At 42.9% G+C, this 13,833-nt stretch overlaps 1 protein-coding gene across 2 annotated transcripts in view; it reads right to left on the bottom strand.

Moving 5' to 3' along the window:
• gmds (GDP-mannose 4,6-dehydratase) overlaps positions 1–12,184 on the bottom strand; it is a 650,097-nt gene extending 637,913 nt beyond the window's left edge. For both annotated transcript variants that reach the window (XM_072560523.1, XM_072560524.1), the window contains exon 1: positions 11,884–12,184. In XM_072560523.1, coding sequence (XP_072416624.1) covers positions 11,884–11,991 — 108 coding nt within the window. In that variant the 5' untranslated portion in view covers positions 11,992–12,184. The remainder of the gene's footprint in view (positions 1–11,883) is intronic.
• Positions 12,185–13,833: the final 1,649 nt, after the last annotated feature.

Below are 13,833 nucleotides of genomic sequence, written 5' to 3'. Positions count from 1 at the left end.
ATAATAGGCTGAAAATGTGATATAGAGTTTTAAAAATACACTTTATTGATTTAATTGACAAACCATCAGCTGTAAGATCCAAATAAATTGCCATCTATTTCAGCAGTTTTAATAAAGTTCGTTTTTGACATTTCCCAAAGGGTTTTAATATTGAGCTCACCATGAAAGCTACATGATTTTCAAAAGCTCTAAAAGCACTGATTTCAACACCTGAGGTGTAAGGTGAGGGATGTTGAAGTACAAATTGGCTTGACCGCTTAAAAGGCTATTAAAGAACTGACCACCTTTGATGTGGTTATTGAAAGAAGTTTGTTTGCATTTTTAACAGATTAAAATCTTTGAACAGATTTCACGCACAAGAGATTTGTTTTCCCCAGTCCCGGATGTCCTGTCTCCCAGGACAGGCCCAATGCCAACCAGTTAAATCTGATTAGGCCACCTCCTCGAAAGCAACACAGGGGTGAACACATATGCCATATTAAATTCCGCCCATTGTTCTGTGCCAGCTCTGTTTCAGCAATTCAAAACTATTCAAACTTTTCTACTTTCTCCTACTGTATTAGCTTTGTATTACCTGCTTCAAATATTTATGCAATCTCTTGTTTAAAAAATTCAATAGTCTTTAATGCTCCCTCCTTCAACACACAGAAGAAATGTCGTCACATCTACATAACAGTTTTAACGTAATGGCTATATCACAATCCCCACAAACCTGAGAAACAAACATGCCCCTAAATTGCATACAAGTGAATGTCAGATAACTCTAAGTTAACTTGGGAACTACCTAGCTTTTTAATTGCCCTAACTCAACTAGTTGAGCCATCAGTGAAAACTAGCATTTAAAGATTAATAAGCAGTATTTTATATGCGAGCTTCTGTGACGTTGAGATATGGCATTGAGGGTGAGTTGGAGGTTTGGATTAGGAATTGGCTCTCTGGAAGAAGACAGAGGGTAGTAGTTGATGGCAAAGATTCATCTTGGAGTGCCGTCACTAGTGGTGTTCCGCAAGGATCTGTTTTGGGACCATTGCTGTTTGTCATTTTTATAAATGACCTGGAGGAAGGGTTAGAAGGTTGGGTGAGCAAGTTTGCGGATGATACGAAAGTCGGAGGAGTTGTAGACAGTGAGGAAGGATATGGCAGGTTACAGCGGGATATAGAGAAGCTGCAGAGCTGGGCAGAAAGGTGGCAAATGGAGTTCAATGTAGCTAAGTGTGAAGTGATTCACTTTGGTAAGAGTAATAAAAAGATGGATTACTGGGCTAATGGTAGACTACTTGGTAGTGTGGAAGAGCAGAGGGATCTTGGTGTCCATGTACACAGATCTCTGAAAGTTGCCACCCAGGTAAATAGTGCAGTGAAGAAGGCATATGGCGTACTGGCTTTTATTGGTAGAGGAATTGAGTTCCGGAGTCCTGAGGTCATGCTGCAGTTGTATAAGACTCTGGTGCGGCCGCTTCTGGAATATTGTGTGCAGTTTTGGTCGCCATACTATAGGAAGGATGTGGAGGCACTGGAACGGGTGCAGAGGAAGTTTACCAGGATGTTGCCTGGTATGGTAGGAAGATCCTATGAGGAAAGGCTGAGGCACTTGGGGTTGTTTTCTTTGGAGAAAAGAAGGTTTAGGGGTGATTTGATAGAGGTGTACAAGATGATTAGGGGGTTAGATAGGGTTGACAGTGAGAACCTTTTTCCGCGTATGGAGTCAGCTATTACAAGGGGGCATAGCTTTAAATTAAGGGGGGGTAGATATAGGACTGATGTTAGGGGTAGGTTCTTCACTCAGCGAGTCGTAAGATCATGGAATGCCCTGCCAGTAGCAGTAGTGGACTCTCCCTCTTTATGGGTATTTAAGCGGGCATTGGATAGGTATATGGAGGATAGTGGGTTAGTGTAGGTTAGGTGGGCTTTGATCGGCGCAACATCGAGGGCCGAAGGGCCTGTACTGCGCTGTATTGTTCTATGTTCTATGTTCTATGTTCTCTCTGCCTAAAAACCAATGTTGATGAGGTAACGCGGGTTAAAGTTCAGTGTACAGGTACCAACATTCTCCTTCTGATTAAAAACAATCAAATAAATTTGAATTTGGACCCATGATCCTGAGACGAGAATGCAGCATTAACAGATAAGAATATGCAAGCATCTTACCTTAGTGGCCAGTTAGGTGCATACCACGAAGCCGCATAGGGCACATAGATATGCGATAACCTTAAAGTAGCAAATGTCAACTGAGACAAGGTTCAAAGGCTGACAACTAAACAATGACCTACATTATAAGCTGATGATTATAACCTAACAACATTTGAAACCAATTAGTGGCAAGAGTTTTGTAGCTTAAAGTAAAGAAATAGCCAACATTCTTTCACTTCTACTTAGGAAATTGAAAACAATAGGAAAAAGGAAAGTCTGGAAGGAGAAATATAATGAAATACTTTGCAAATATGAAAAGTAAAACATAATAAGAGCTAAATCTTTCAGGAAGTGTTCAAAGAGATGATCCCACACTACACCTGTAGCTTCAAGAGGGTTTTTTAAAAAGGCAAATTTGTCCATAAGGTGTGAAACTAATTTCAATTTCCATACGTGTATCAGCTGCAGTAACCAAGATGATGGGTGATCGGCCATTATGAGATCGATTGAAAGGAAGCCAGCACATTCTAGTTGGCTCAAATGATTTGTTTTTAGGCTGACTATTCAATGCAATTTTATGTAATGTTTCGAGTATACAAATCAAAAATTACAGATCCATCCTACTTCACATTGAGATTTTTTATTCCCAAACAAATAAACACAAATGCAACAGCTGGAGTTCAAAGGCTAATCAGACTACCATTACCCCAAAGATTAATTCAAAATTCATGCAGTCACACCTAACCTCGTTTAACTGGGATAAGAGGGTTATCGAAAGTGGAAAGAATAGACAGTTTGGATCTGTTCTCACTGGAGTTTAAAAGAATGAGTGGCAATAGTATTAAAACATACAGGATCCTGAGGGGGGACTTGACAAGGTAAATCCCACAGGATGTTTTCACTTGTCGGAAAAACTAGAACTAAGGGACACAATTTAAAAATAAGGGGTCTACTATTTAAGACAGAAATATAGACAATGTTTCTTTCAGAGGATTGAGAGTTTTTATAACTTTCTCAAAATGAGGGGGCAGATCATTTTTTTAAAACGGCAGATGTAGATAGATCACTGTTAAGAAGGGTATACAGCAAGGTGCCCCCTCACCAGTCTGCTGTTTTTGGACAAGATGAGGACAATTGGGGAATATTACCATAACCCAATAGTCATCAATACTGTTAAAGCATGGAGGGCAATTCGGCAGAGGGAAGGCAATATTGGCAAAACATCATTGTTTACACTTTTAGTGAGTATGCCAGGTTTTCAACCGGGTATGATAGATTCAGGATTTAAATGTTGGGCAGCTAGGGGTGTGTCTTGCTCGGGTGATTTATTTGAGGGAGACATAATGATGTCTTTCGATCAGTTAGTACGGAAATACGAGTTATCTAATAGAGGCCGCTTTCGGTTTTTTTCAAGTTAGGGATTTTATTCAAAGAAAGACCACACATTTGACTGATTCCTGCAAATCCAATATAGAGAGGGGGGGGTGCTAAGGGCTAAGAATACACTCGCTGTCTGTACTTTATATCATCAATGGGGGGGGGGGGGGGGGGGGGGGGGGGGGGGGGGGGGGCGCCACCTCAGGTGAGTCTGATCGACTCGGCAAGATGTGGGAAAGAGAGCTGGGTGTTGAAGTTTCTTCAGAGGTATGGGAGGATATTTGGGAGAATACAAGGACGATATCAGTTTGCAACAGGACCCATGCTTTACAGTTGAAGATTGTCCACAGGGTCCGCTTTGCTCCAGACCATTTGTTAAAATTTAAACCAGGGGTATCTTCAGCATGTCCCAAGTGCAAGGTCTGCACAGGCACTCTTACCCATTATCTTTGGTCTTGTGATAGGCTTCAAACATATTGGAGAGCTGTGGCAGGCACAATGGAGAGGATTTTGGGTGTAAGGGTGGAGAAAGACCCTATGTCTCTCCTTTTGGGCCTGCCCACTGTATTTCCTGCAGACGCGCATAAGAAAAAACATTTCAATATTCTCACGTTCTGTGCAAGAAAGAATATCTTGCTAGGTTGGATATCCAAAAAACCCCAGGCTTGTCAGGTTGGCGGAAGATTAGATTAGAGGACTTACAGTGTGGAAACAGGCCCTTCAGCTCAACAAGTCCACACCGACCCTCAGAAGAGAAACCCACCCACACCCATTCCCCTACATTTACTCCTTCACCTAACACTGCGGGTAATTTAGCATGGCCAATTCACCTAACCTGCACATTTTTGGACTGTGGCAGGAAAATGGAGCACATGGAGGAAACCCACACAGACACGGGGAGAATGTGCAAACTCCACACAGACAGTTGCCCGAGACAGGAATTGAACCCGGGTCTCTGGCGCTGTGAGGCAGCAGTGCTAACCACTGTGCCACTGTACCACCGATTGTTCTGGAGGATATTCCCCTGGAATTTCTCACAAATATGGTACACCACAAAACTGAGAATTTTTGCAAGACATGGCAGCCCTTTTTGGAATATCTTGTCACAGGTTTATCTGCCACACTAACAAGGGCTTTTATATAGCCATAACGATTGTGGTTCACAAGTCCAATATCCAGGGAGGAGGAACTGTGAATGTATGAGTGCTTTGTCTGGCTGGGCTGAATTATTAATATTTATTTGTTTGTTGTTGGTTATTTATTTATTTAGTTAGTTAACTAGCCAGTTTGTTTTTTTTAAATTCTATATTTTTCTATATATGTTTCTACATTTGTACATGAGGGTGGGTTGGGATTTTTTTTATTATTTGGGTTTTTTTGGTACTGTTTTGAATTACATTGTTTTGTACTTGTTGTAATATTAAAAATCTATTTATTTAATAGAAACATATATTATAAATAAAATGGTATAGAGGGTAGCCAGAAATGTGGGTTTTTGACCACAATCCAATCAAACGTGATTTTATCAAATAGTGGAGCAAAAATGACCTACTCCTACTCTTGACTCATCTGTTCATATTTCATTTTTGCAGACCCTGTTTACAGACAACGTACAGGTTTAACTTCCAACTTCCTCTCTTTCCCACAAGTCAATTCAACAGAGAACATTTTCATAAAAGCAGTTTTAAAAAGAAATTGTAAGTAAAATGTGTTTTGACTATCAACTAGCATTATAATTTAGATGGGAAAATTCCGATCACTAATCAATTGGAGAAAAGGTCCTTTAACCAGAAATATTTGAGAATCATCATTACATGATGCAAGTAGATATTGCATCCTATCAGTAGAAGCAACAGAACATTAATCGATGTCATGCTTTAACACAGAATATTTGCTGAAGCAAAAGGAAATCATGCATGTCAAGCTATTAGGAGGGCTAGTCAAAAACTTGAACAAAGAGCTAGATCTTAAGGATATTCTCAAAAGAAGAGAAGAAAGGACATAAGTTTAAGAATGACAGTGTAGAACATACCTATAAGTGACTGAAAGCACAAAAGACAGCACTGGTACTGTTGAATGTTGGGAAAGGGACAGATGCACATAAGATAAGAATCAGAGAAATGAAGACTTTGTAAAGACAATACAGGAAATGCTGACCATATTCCCATTCTAGTGCCTGCCAGCATAAAAGGCTGGCCATTGGAATACATATTGAACATTAAAATGAGATAGCAGGGTGAAAACTGTTGCCAATATTTTGGTTTGGATTTTTACATCCACAATTGGTAGGTCTATTCTCATTTTGTTTTAAAGGAAATATGTGCAATATCTTTACAACATACCTATTTCATGGAGATAATATCAGAGAAATTTCTCAGTTTCTTTTCATTTCAATTACAACAATATATGCAACCCAGCCAACTTTACTTAGAATATACATATTTTTTGCCTAGCAGTTTCCTGATTGTCTCGCAGATAGTGTGGGAACTAGCAGAGAAAAATCATCATTTTGACCCCACCCTCACCAATCTAATTATGACTGACATATCCATCTATAATGGTGTCAGTAGAAATGCCAATCAGTCATTATTAAAACACAAATGTGTCTTCAGTCATGTAAGGATAACCTCCATCGTGTTGAGTGGGGCAGACTTCCAACATGTGAAAAAAGACTGCACGTGCTGGAGAGTCAGAGTTGTAAAGGGTGGCACTGGAAAAGCACAGCAGGAGCAACAGAGTTGATGTTTCAGGCTCAAGACCTTCATCAGGAATCAGATATAGCAACTCAAACTAGGGATCAAGAGGCACTCAAAGCTATCAGCAGCAGAAGAATTACATCACAATCTGTAATCTCATGGCCCAGCAAAATTCCCCACTGTACCAGGCTCTCTAATACTTCATTATTAATTCTAAGCCCATCCAGCTCTCAACCACTTCTTTAATCATGATTTTTGCAACTGTTTCTTCTACAGTGAAATGATGCAAAACTACTCATTTAGTACCTCAGTAACATCATCTGCCTTAAAATTTCTATAACCCCCTTCTATGCTTTAAATTTAATTTTGTGATCATAATTACCAAGGTATTCACCCACAGAAATACACACCATTTTCCCATTTCATTCCCCAGAACTAGATTCAAAGCAGCTTCACCCTTTTTGGGTTCTGAAATGTCATTTTTAATTTAAAATGCTAAGGCTAGTTCTTTCTCCACACAGGCTACCAGACGTACCACGTTGTTCCCTTGCTTTCTTTTTTAATTTCTTTTCTACAGACACTGCAGTACTTTGCTTTGATTTTAACTGGCTCATTTCTGTTGAACTAGAGACATATTGGAAAAGAAAGTTCACTCATTTAAATTTTAGCAATTCTTCCTCCTCTTTACCCTTAATCTGTTCTTTCCCCAGTCTGTATTAGTGTAATTGAAAGCTCTACTATTACTGCTCAATTGGTTTTACATTTCTCTGAACATTCCTTCCAAATTTACTTCTGTATCACCGTCTGATCTTTTGGATCAATAGTCAAACACCTGTCAATAGTTCCTTGCCCTTCCTTAACTCTCTCCAAATACTTACAGTCCTTGAATCAGTCTCTGTGTAGAACAGAAATTCTGTCCTGTGTCAACATTGTACCATATTCCCTTTCTTTTTCTCTTCCTATTACTTCAGAGTATGCCTTTACCCATGACTTTCAATCCAATTGCTAATATCTTTAAAGATAAGTCTCCATTATAGTTATGTACAGTCTCATGTAGTAACTTCCACCTTTCACTAATCAATCTTATTTGTATTTGTCTGGGTTCAAAATGGGGAGGCAATGACCTAAGAGCATTATAGCAAGGCTATTAATCTAGGGACAGATAATCTTCTGAGGGGTTAGGTTTGAGGCTCACCTCTGGCAAAAGGTAGAATTTGAATCCAATTACAAAGGAATCTGGAATCTAATAATGATGTGAACCTCTTGTCAACTGTCAGGAGAAAATCATCTGGTTAGCCTGGATTTGAGTCCCATCTGCCTCTCTGAACAAGTTAATACGAAAATATCTTGGATGTATTACTTGATCATGCTTTGTTATATTACTGTTTACCTTTGTTACCTATTATAGATAATTACATTCTCAACTTTACGATTGATTTTTAGATCCTCAATAAAACTACACTCTGAGCTGAATCATGTTATCTGACCAAACCCAGTCATTAATTATCAACTTAACTTTATGGTGCCAGTGCCGCTCCCCCCTCCCCAATTCTAATCCCACTTTATCACTAACCGTTCCTGGAAGAACTCTCAACTCAGTAGATATTTTTTAAAGATCAGCCACATTTAAAAGACTGCTGTGCACTTGGACAAGCACTAGCTCAGTGACTGACTGAACAAAAGATGTCAAAGAAGAGGAAAACAATGCAGCAATTTTCCAACAGAGATATGGAGGCTCTGGGCAACAAGGTGAAGCAAAGGAGAGGCATCCTTTTCATTATTCTCTCTGCAATCTCAAATGTGATTGCACGCACCTCCCAACAAGGCCCATACCCAACTACTCTCTCTATATTATTCCACACCCCCAGTGCAAGGTCCCAGATGCATTGCCTCGGTGTTACCTACTCACTCACTGCAAACATTTTACCACCTTTCCACTGCCAACACCAGTACTAAGGGCTGTGCCAACCACTTTCATCTCAATCAATCCCTCCATTTTTCTCATTTCAGAAGAAGGTAGCCAACAAAGAGGATAAAAGGCATAGATAGGTGGCAGGTTGCCCAACATCAGGCTCCTCACCCACTACTACAAGGGAAATCTGTCCCTTGTTGGAGAAGGCGAGACTACTCCTGCAAAGATGCTGAGACATCCATATTTGCCAACCAAGAACTATTAATTATTCTACTGAAACTCTCACACTGACACAGGCAATGGGGTTAATCATTGCACATAACACCTAACTATTGGCAACAACATTTCTTCATTTTGTTGGTGCAGATCCCAGTCCACAACTCCTTAATGCCATTTCTTTGACCTCTCAGGAAAAGAGTTCCAATGTCACAGAGGAAGCTTGCCACCAGCTCAGAAACTAACACCTCAGTGGGAATGTCAGCCATAGAACGGCACGGTGGCACAGTGGTTAGCACTGCTGCCTCACAGCGCCTGAGACCCGGGTTCAATTCCCGCCTCAGGTGACTGACTGTGTGGAGTTTGCACGCTCTCCCCGTGTCTGCGTGGGTTTCCTCCGGGTGCTCCGGTTTCCTCCCACAGTCCAAAGATGTGCAGGCCAGGTGAATTGGCCATGCTAAATTGCCCATAGTGTTAGGTAAGGGGTAAATGTAGATGTAGGGGTATGGGTGGGTTACGCTTCGGCGGGGCGGTGTGGACTTGTTGGGCCGAAGGGCCTGTTTCCACACTGTAAGTAATCTAATCTAAAAAAAAGAACGTTTGGGAGCACAGGCTGGTGAGCACCTCACTGAAGCTCTGCAACCAGCTGCGGAACAAGTGCCTCAGCTCATCAGCCCTCAGAGGACAGCTGCAGAAAACTCTGGGAGGAACAGAAGCAACAGAAAGAATGCCGAACTCAGGCCAGGGGCTACAAGAGTTCATCCACACCAATGGTGCCTCAGTTACCTCAAGCATGCAATCATCTGGCTGCCTCCATGGACAGATTGGCAGGTGCCATGGAGTCTTAGGTCCAGCTGGAGACACAAACATTCCTGAACTCCATCACCCCAGCCATTTGTTCTCAGGGCCAAAGGTATTGTGACAGGGGGATGTGGAATTTGGCACATATGCCAGGTGCCCCTTCCTCACAAGGAGGCAGGCCAATGCCAAGAGGCACAGATTTCACAGATGTATCATTTCAGGAAATTTCAGAGGGAGTTAGGCATTCCACCTCTACTTTGCCTGCTCCTCTCCAACTTTTGGGAGTTCAAGCCAAGTGGGCCTGTTTGTATGCTGTATGAATGAGTATGGACAAGTGCAGGTAGATGGGATTAGCACTGTTTGGTGTTTGTTGGTCAGCAGAGTCATGGTGGGCTGAAGAGCTTGTTTATATTCTGGATGAATGGGTAAGGTATGAGCAAGAAGAGTCCACTTGCCTCTGGTAAGATCCTCAGCATGTCTGGGCCAGCCAGACATGAACACCCATAGGATTGCCCAACCAAACCTCCAGAGCTAATGAGCTACTCGGCCAAGCTGGCTCTTTTCATCCCAGCTGCAGAATCAGACACTACACTCAAAGGCAGTGGAATGGAGAGAAATAAGAAAACCAATTGAGCACACTTTTCTGGCATGGGTGATATCACACTGCACATGAACTCTTTTAGAGTCTCTCTGTAGCCCCAAATGCAACTATGCCAGCATGATGCCAAACTTTGTGCCCATAGATTGATGTTTACGTAGACAGCCTGATGAAGCATATAGATGCAAGACAATCAATGTTTACATAAAATAATTGGTTCTGCTGGAAACATTGTCCCTCTTGGTCAAATATCACTATTTTGTCTCTGGATTTGTGTGCAAAACTGTTAGTATAAATGAGTGTCAGCATTATGTGGGAAGGAAGGTTACAGTTCTCAAGGAGTCAATCCATTAGAATCATCAGGGATTAGGGATCTGCAGTCTCTAATATAGTGCATGGTTCTGTATGTAACGTTCTAGCCCAGTAAAGGGCTTCACATTAGTCGGTCTTGCAACCAGTCTCATGTTTGAGACACTTACTCCACTACTCTAAGAGTGATCACTGGCAGCTTCTTGCACATTGGTACAATTTCCAGCATGATGGAAGGCAACAGCAAACATTGAATGGTAGTTTCCAACGTATGCCTCCACATGCTGGCGAGGCCCCAAACACCTTGACCATCTCCTTGATAGGCCTTCCCATGAACGGTAGGATTTGCATCTTTCCACGTCCCCACCCAACACGAGTTGCACTTGCCCACCTTTCACACCCCATGACTGGTGACCATGCCAGATGTGGTCATACACTATCTCCTATTTGAAGCCAAAGTGCTCTGACTATGGACGATCACTCCCTCATCCTTCCCACCTGAGCTTTACCCTAATCCTCTTACAAACACAGTTTCATCCCTTCACAATTATCCATCCCCACCAGCACAACAACTCCTCCCCCCACCTCTCATGTATGCTAATCCCAGGAATAGATTGTCAACTAATGAGTATCCTTCCTGGGGTATCAGACCTCTGTCACTCTATTCTCCTTTCCCCTAGATTTCTTTCTGAACAAAACTGACAGACTGAATGTGGCTCACCGCCTTGATGAACAGTGCCCAGAACCCTGACTGTACATATTGCCAACTGCATAGGCCCTAGACTGGTCACAATAATGCCACAGGACTAAGTGATGAACTTACAAACTGCAAAGGCACTGACTTTTTATATAATTAAACCCCAATTAGATGCCCATAGCCAATCACCTGGACTTGTATCAGATATTGCCCTTGCTTTACTGTGCCAGGACCCTCTCACTGACTGAATGACAAGTCTTTTAAGACTATGGTGGCTCACTTGCTGCACATGCAGTGTGGGTTGCCACATAACATGCTGGCAAATGGTGCAGGTGTGATACCTATGGAGGACTCTGCCATACAACACTGCCTTGACTGAGGACTGCTGATCAGCAAGGCAAGATGTCTGGCTGTGTGACATCACAAAACGGCACATGTGCTTGGTGTGGCCCTGTGCAGAAACTGTCCTTTACAGAAGCCTTTCAATGCTAGTTGCTGGTATGCACTGTAATGCAGGTCTGTCTTTTAAACATCCTGCAAATGGTTCAAAGAGATGTCATGAAAATCCTGAGGGATTAGCTAAATTGGATGGCAATGTCCTGGGCTGAATAGTGTATGCTGTTGGTGCCAAATGACCATGATGAGATGTTGTTGTGTAATAAGCAACATGGAGATTTCTCACAACCATCAGTGAGCTGAAGTCACCAGGTACCTGCTGTAATCCCCATGTTGAGAATTCTCAACATCTAGATTGAGCGTGGCAAGTCGTAGGGTAGAAGGTGCATCTTAAAAAGTGACATGTGCAGTTAATAAGGTAATTGACAAGCAATAATCCCTTATTAGGCAGCTCACCAGTCCTTAGGGACAATCCCACCTCGACTGCTGGAACTTGCTTAAAAGATGCAGCAAGTTGGACCTGACATCGAGATGGACTTTGCAAGTCAGTGAGCAGCAGACACTGATGAGCAGTGAGTTCTGCAGCAGAGTCAAACTGGACTCGAAACGTTCACTGCTTCTCTGCCCACGGATGCTGCCAGACCCACTGAGTTGGTCCAGCATTCTCTGTGCTTACATCAGGTCGCAAAAGCATCCGCAGCGTTTGGTTTTGATTTGGCAGACACACTTAGGCATGTGAGTGAGTGAGTACCTGTCCGGTGATGCCGGTGATGATGGCCACTTTCCTCTTGCCATCGGCCTCTCCATCTGATGGGGCCGGACTGTCACCTCCCGCCGCCGCCGCCCGATGCTCATTCATCGCCGCTAGCTTGGAACTCCCGGGACTTGCTGCTGACTGTCACACGTTTCGTTTCGTTTCGTTTCACCTCACGTCCTCTCTCTCTCTCTCTCTCGTGTGCGTGTGTGGCAACTCGTACTTCCGCGTTGTGAAGGAAGCAGCCACCCCGTCTTCGGGCTCGGCTGGCAACCGTCTGAAACCTGCCAGCACCGCCCCTAGCAACAGGCCGCCCCGCTCCAGCTGCGCCTGCGCCGCCCCTTGACGCCGACAGACCGGCCGCTCTCCTCCAGGTACAGCGACCCCAGCAGCACTGGAGGTGCACGTACACATGCGTGCCAGCGCCTTCATTCATTCACTTTTTTTTTCACCGATGCGACCCATTGCGGCGCAGGGCGGCTTTGTGGTCGCAAACAAAACCAGAAAGATGCTGGAGAGACTCGGCAAATCTGGCAGCTGCTGTGGAGAGAAAGCAGAGTTAGCGTCCAGCTCCTTCAGCCCATCGATTCTTTCAGCCTTCTCATCCATTTGTTCAGAAGTGTCCACTCTGGAGCTGGTGGAACTTGAAACCCAGACTTGAAACACGACAAATGTGCCATAAGAACCCTCAAAATAATTTCCAAGTTAACCTTTTTCAGAGATGTTATTAATACACTCCTGAAGCAAAATGGGACTTAAACAAGCCTCCTTGCCCCAATGGAGGGACACAACCATTGCATCAGAAGAGTTCTAAAGAAACATTACTGGAACCAAAATGTTAACACTGTTTTCTCTGCACAGATGCTGCCAGACCTGCTGAGTTTCTCCAGCAATTTCTGTTTAGTTTCTTACTATGTCACAAAAGGTCTTTGCCAGCACCTTGGGTTGACTATCCACAGGACATCTGGTGTCATGATCTCATTGATTGGCAGTGCAGACTCAATGGGTTGAATTGCAGCATCCAACGAGCAGCGAAATTGACGTTTCGGGCAAAAGCCCTTCATCAGGAATAAAGGCAGTGAGCCTGAAGCATGGAGAGATAAGCTAGAGGAGGGTGGGGGTGGGGAGACAATTTTTCACAAAGTGAGTGGTTAATTTCTGGAATGCGCTGCCTACAAATGGGGTGGTTCAATTGTGGCATTCAAGAGGAAATTGACTATGTGAAAGGAATAGAAAGTACAGAGCTACAGTGAGGAGGGAGGCAAAGCAATAGCACCAGGTGCAGTTGTTCAATCAGAGTGCCTCGCGCTTCAACAAACCTATGATCAGTCAAGGATCAAATTTATCTTGCACGTCCTCATTTTAAAAGAGGAATAAACTGTAAAAGTTCAAATTAGTAGTAAACACATTCCTATTTTGGCTGAGTTAGTAGCACTCTCCTCTTCGAGCCTGTACATTATTGATTTAAGCTCCACTCCAGGATTTACACTCAAAAGTGTAGCATTGTCATTATTGTGGTTTCCTGTTAAGATATCAACTGATGAAACTGAACCCATCAAGAGCACAACTGTTTAGAAAGGAAATCAACCTGAAAGACTTGTGTGCTCTGTCAATTTCCAAAAACAACTGTACAACAAGATGGATGCCCCCTTGACTGAGGACTGCTGACCAGCAAGGCTAGCTGTCTAGTTGTGTGATTGTGCTAATTAGCAAGGCATGGATGGTGTGAGCATGCAAATAGGTGAAAAATAAACATGTGCTAAGAGATCAAGTGCGCATCTCTGAGATGCAGCCTGGTCCAGTCCATGAGCTGGATATATGACCATCTATGTGAGGTGGTCTTGCCATTTACAAAGCTAATTGCTGATGCACCATGCAATGCAAGTCTGTGCTTCCCAAGAGATCTGGAAATGGATTGGAAAGGTGATCTGATATTTGTGAGGAGTT

This window comes from Chiloscyllium punctatum, chromosome 41 (assembly GCF_047496795.1).
Source record: "Chiloscyllium punctatum isolate Juve2018m chromosome 41, sChiPun1.3, whole genome shotgun sequence".
NCBI classification, from domain to species: Eukaryota; Metazoa; Chordata; class Chondrichthyes; order Orectolobiformes; family Hemiscylliidae; genus Chiloscyllium; species Chiloscyllium punctatum.
This window is presented reverse-complemented; position numbering and strand designations above follow the sequence as displayed.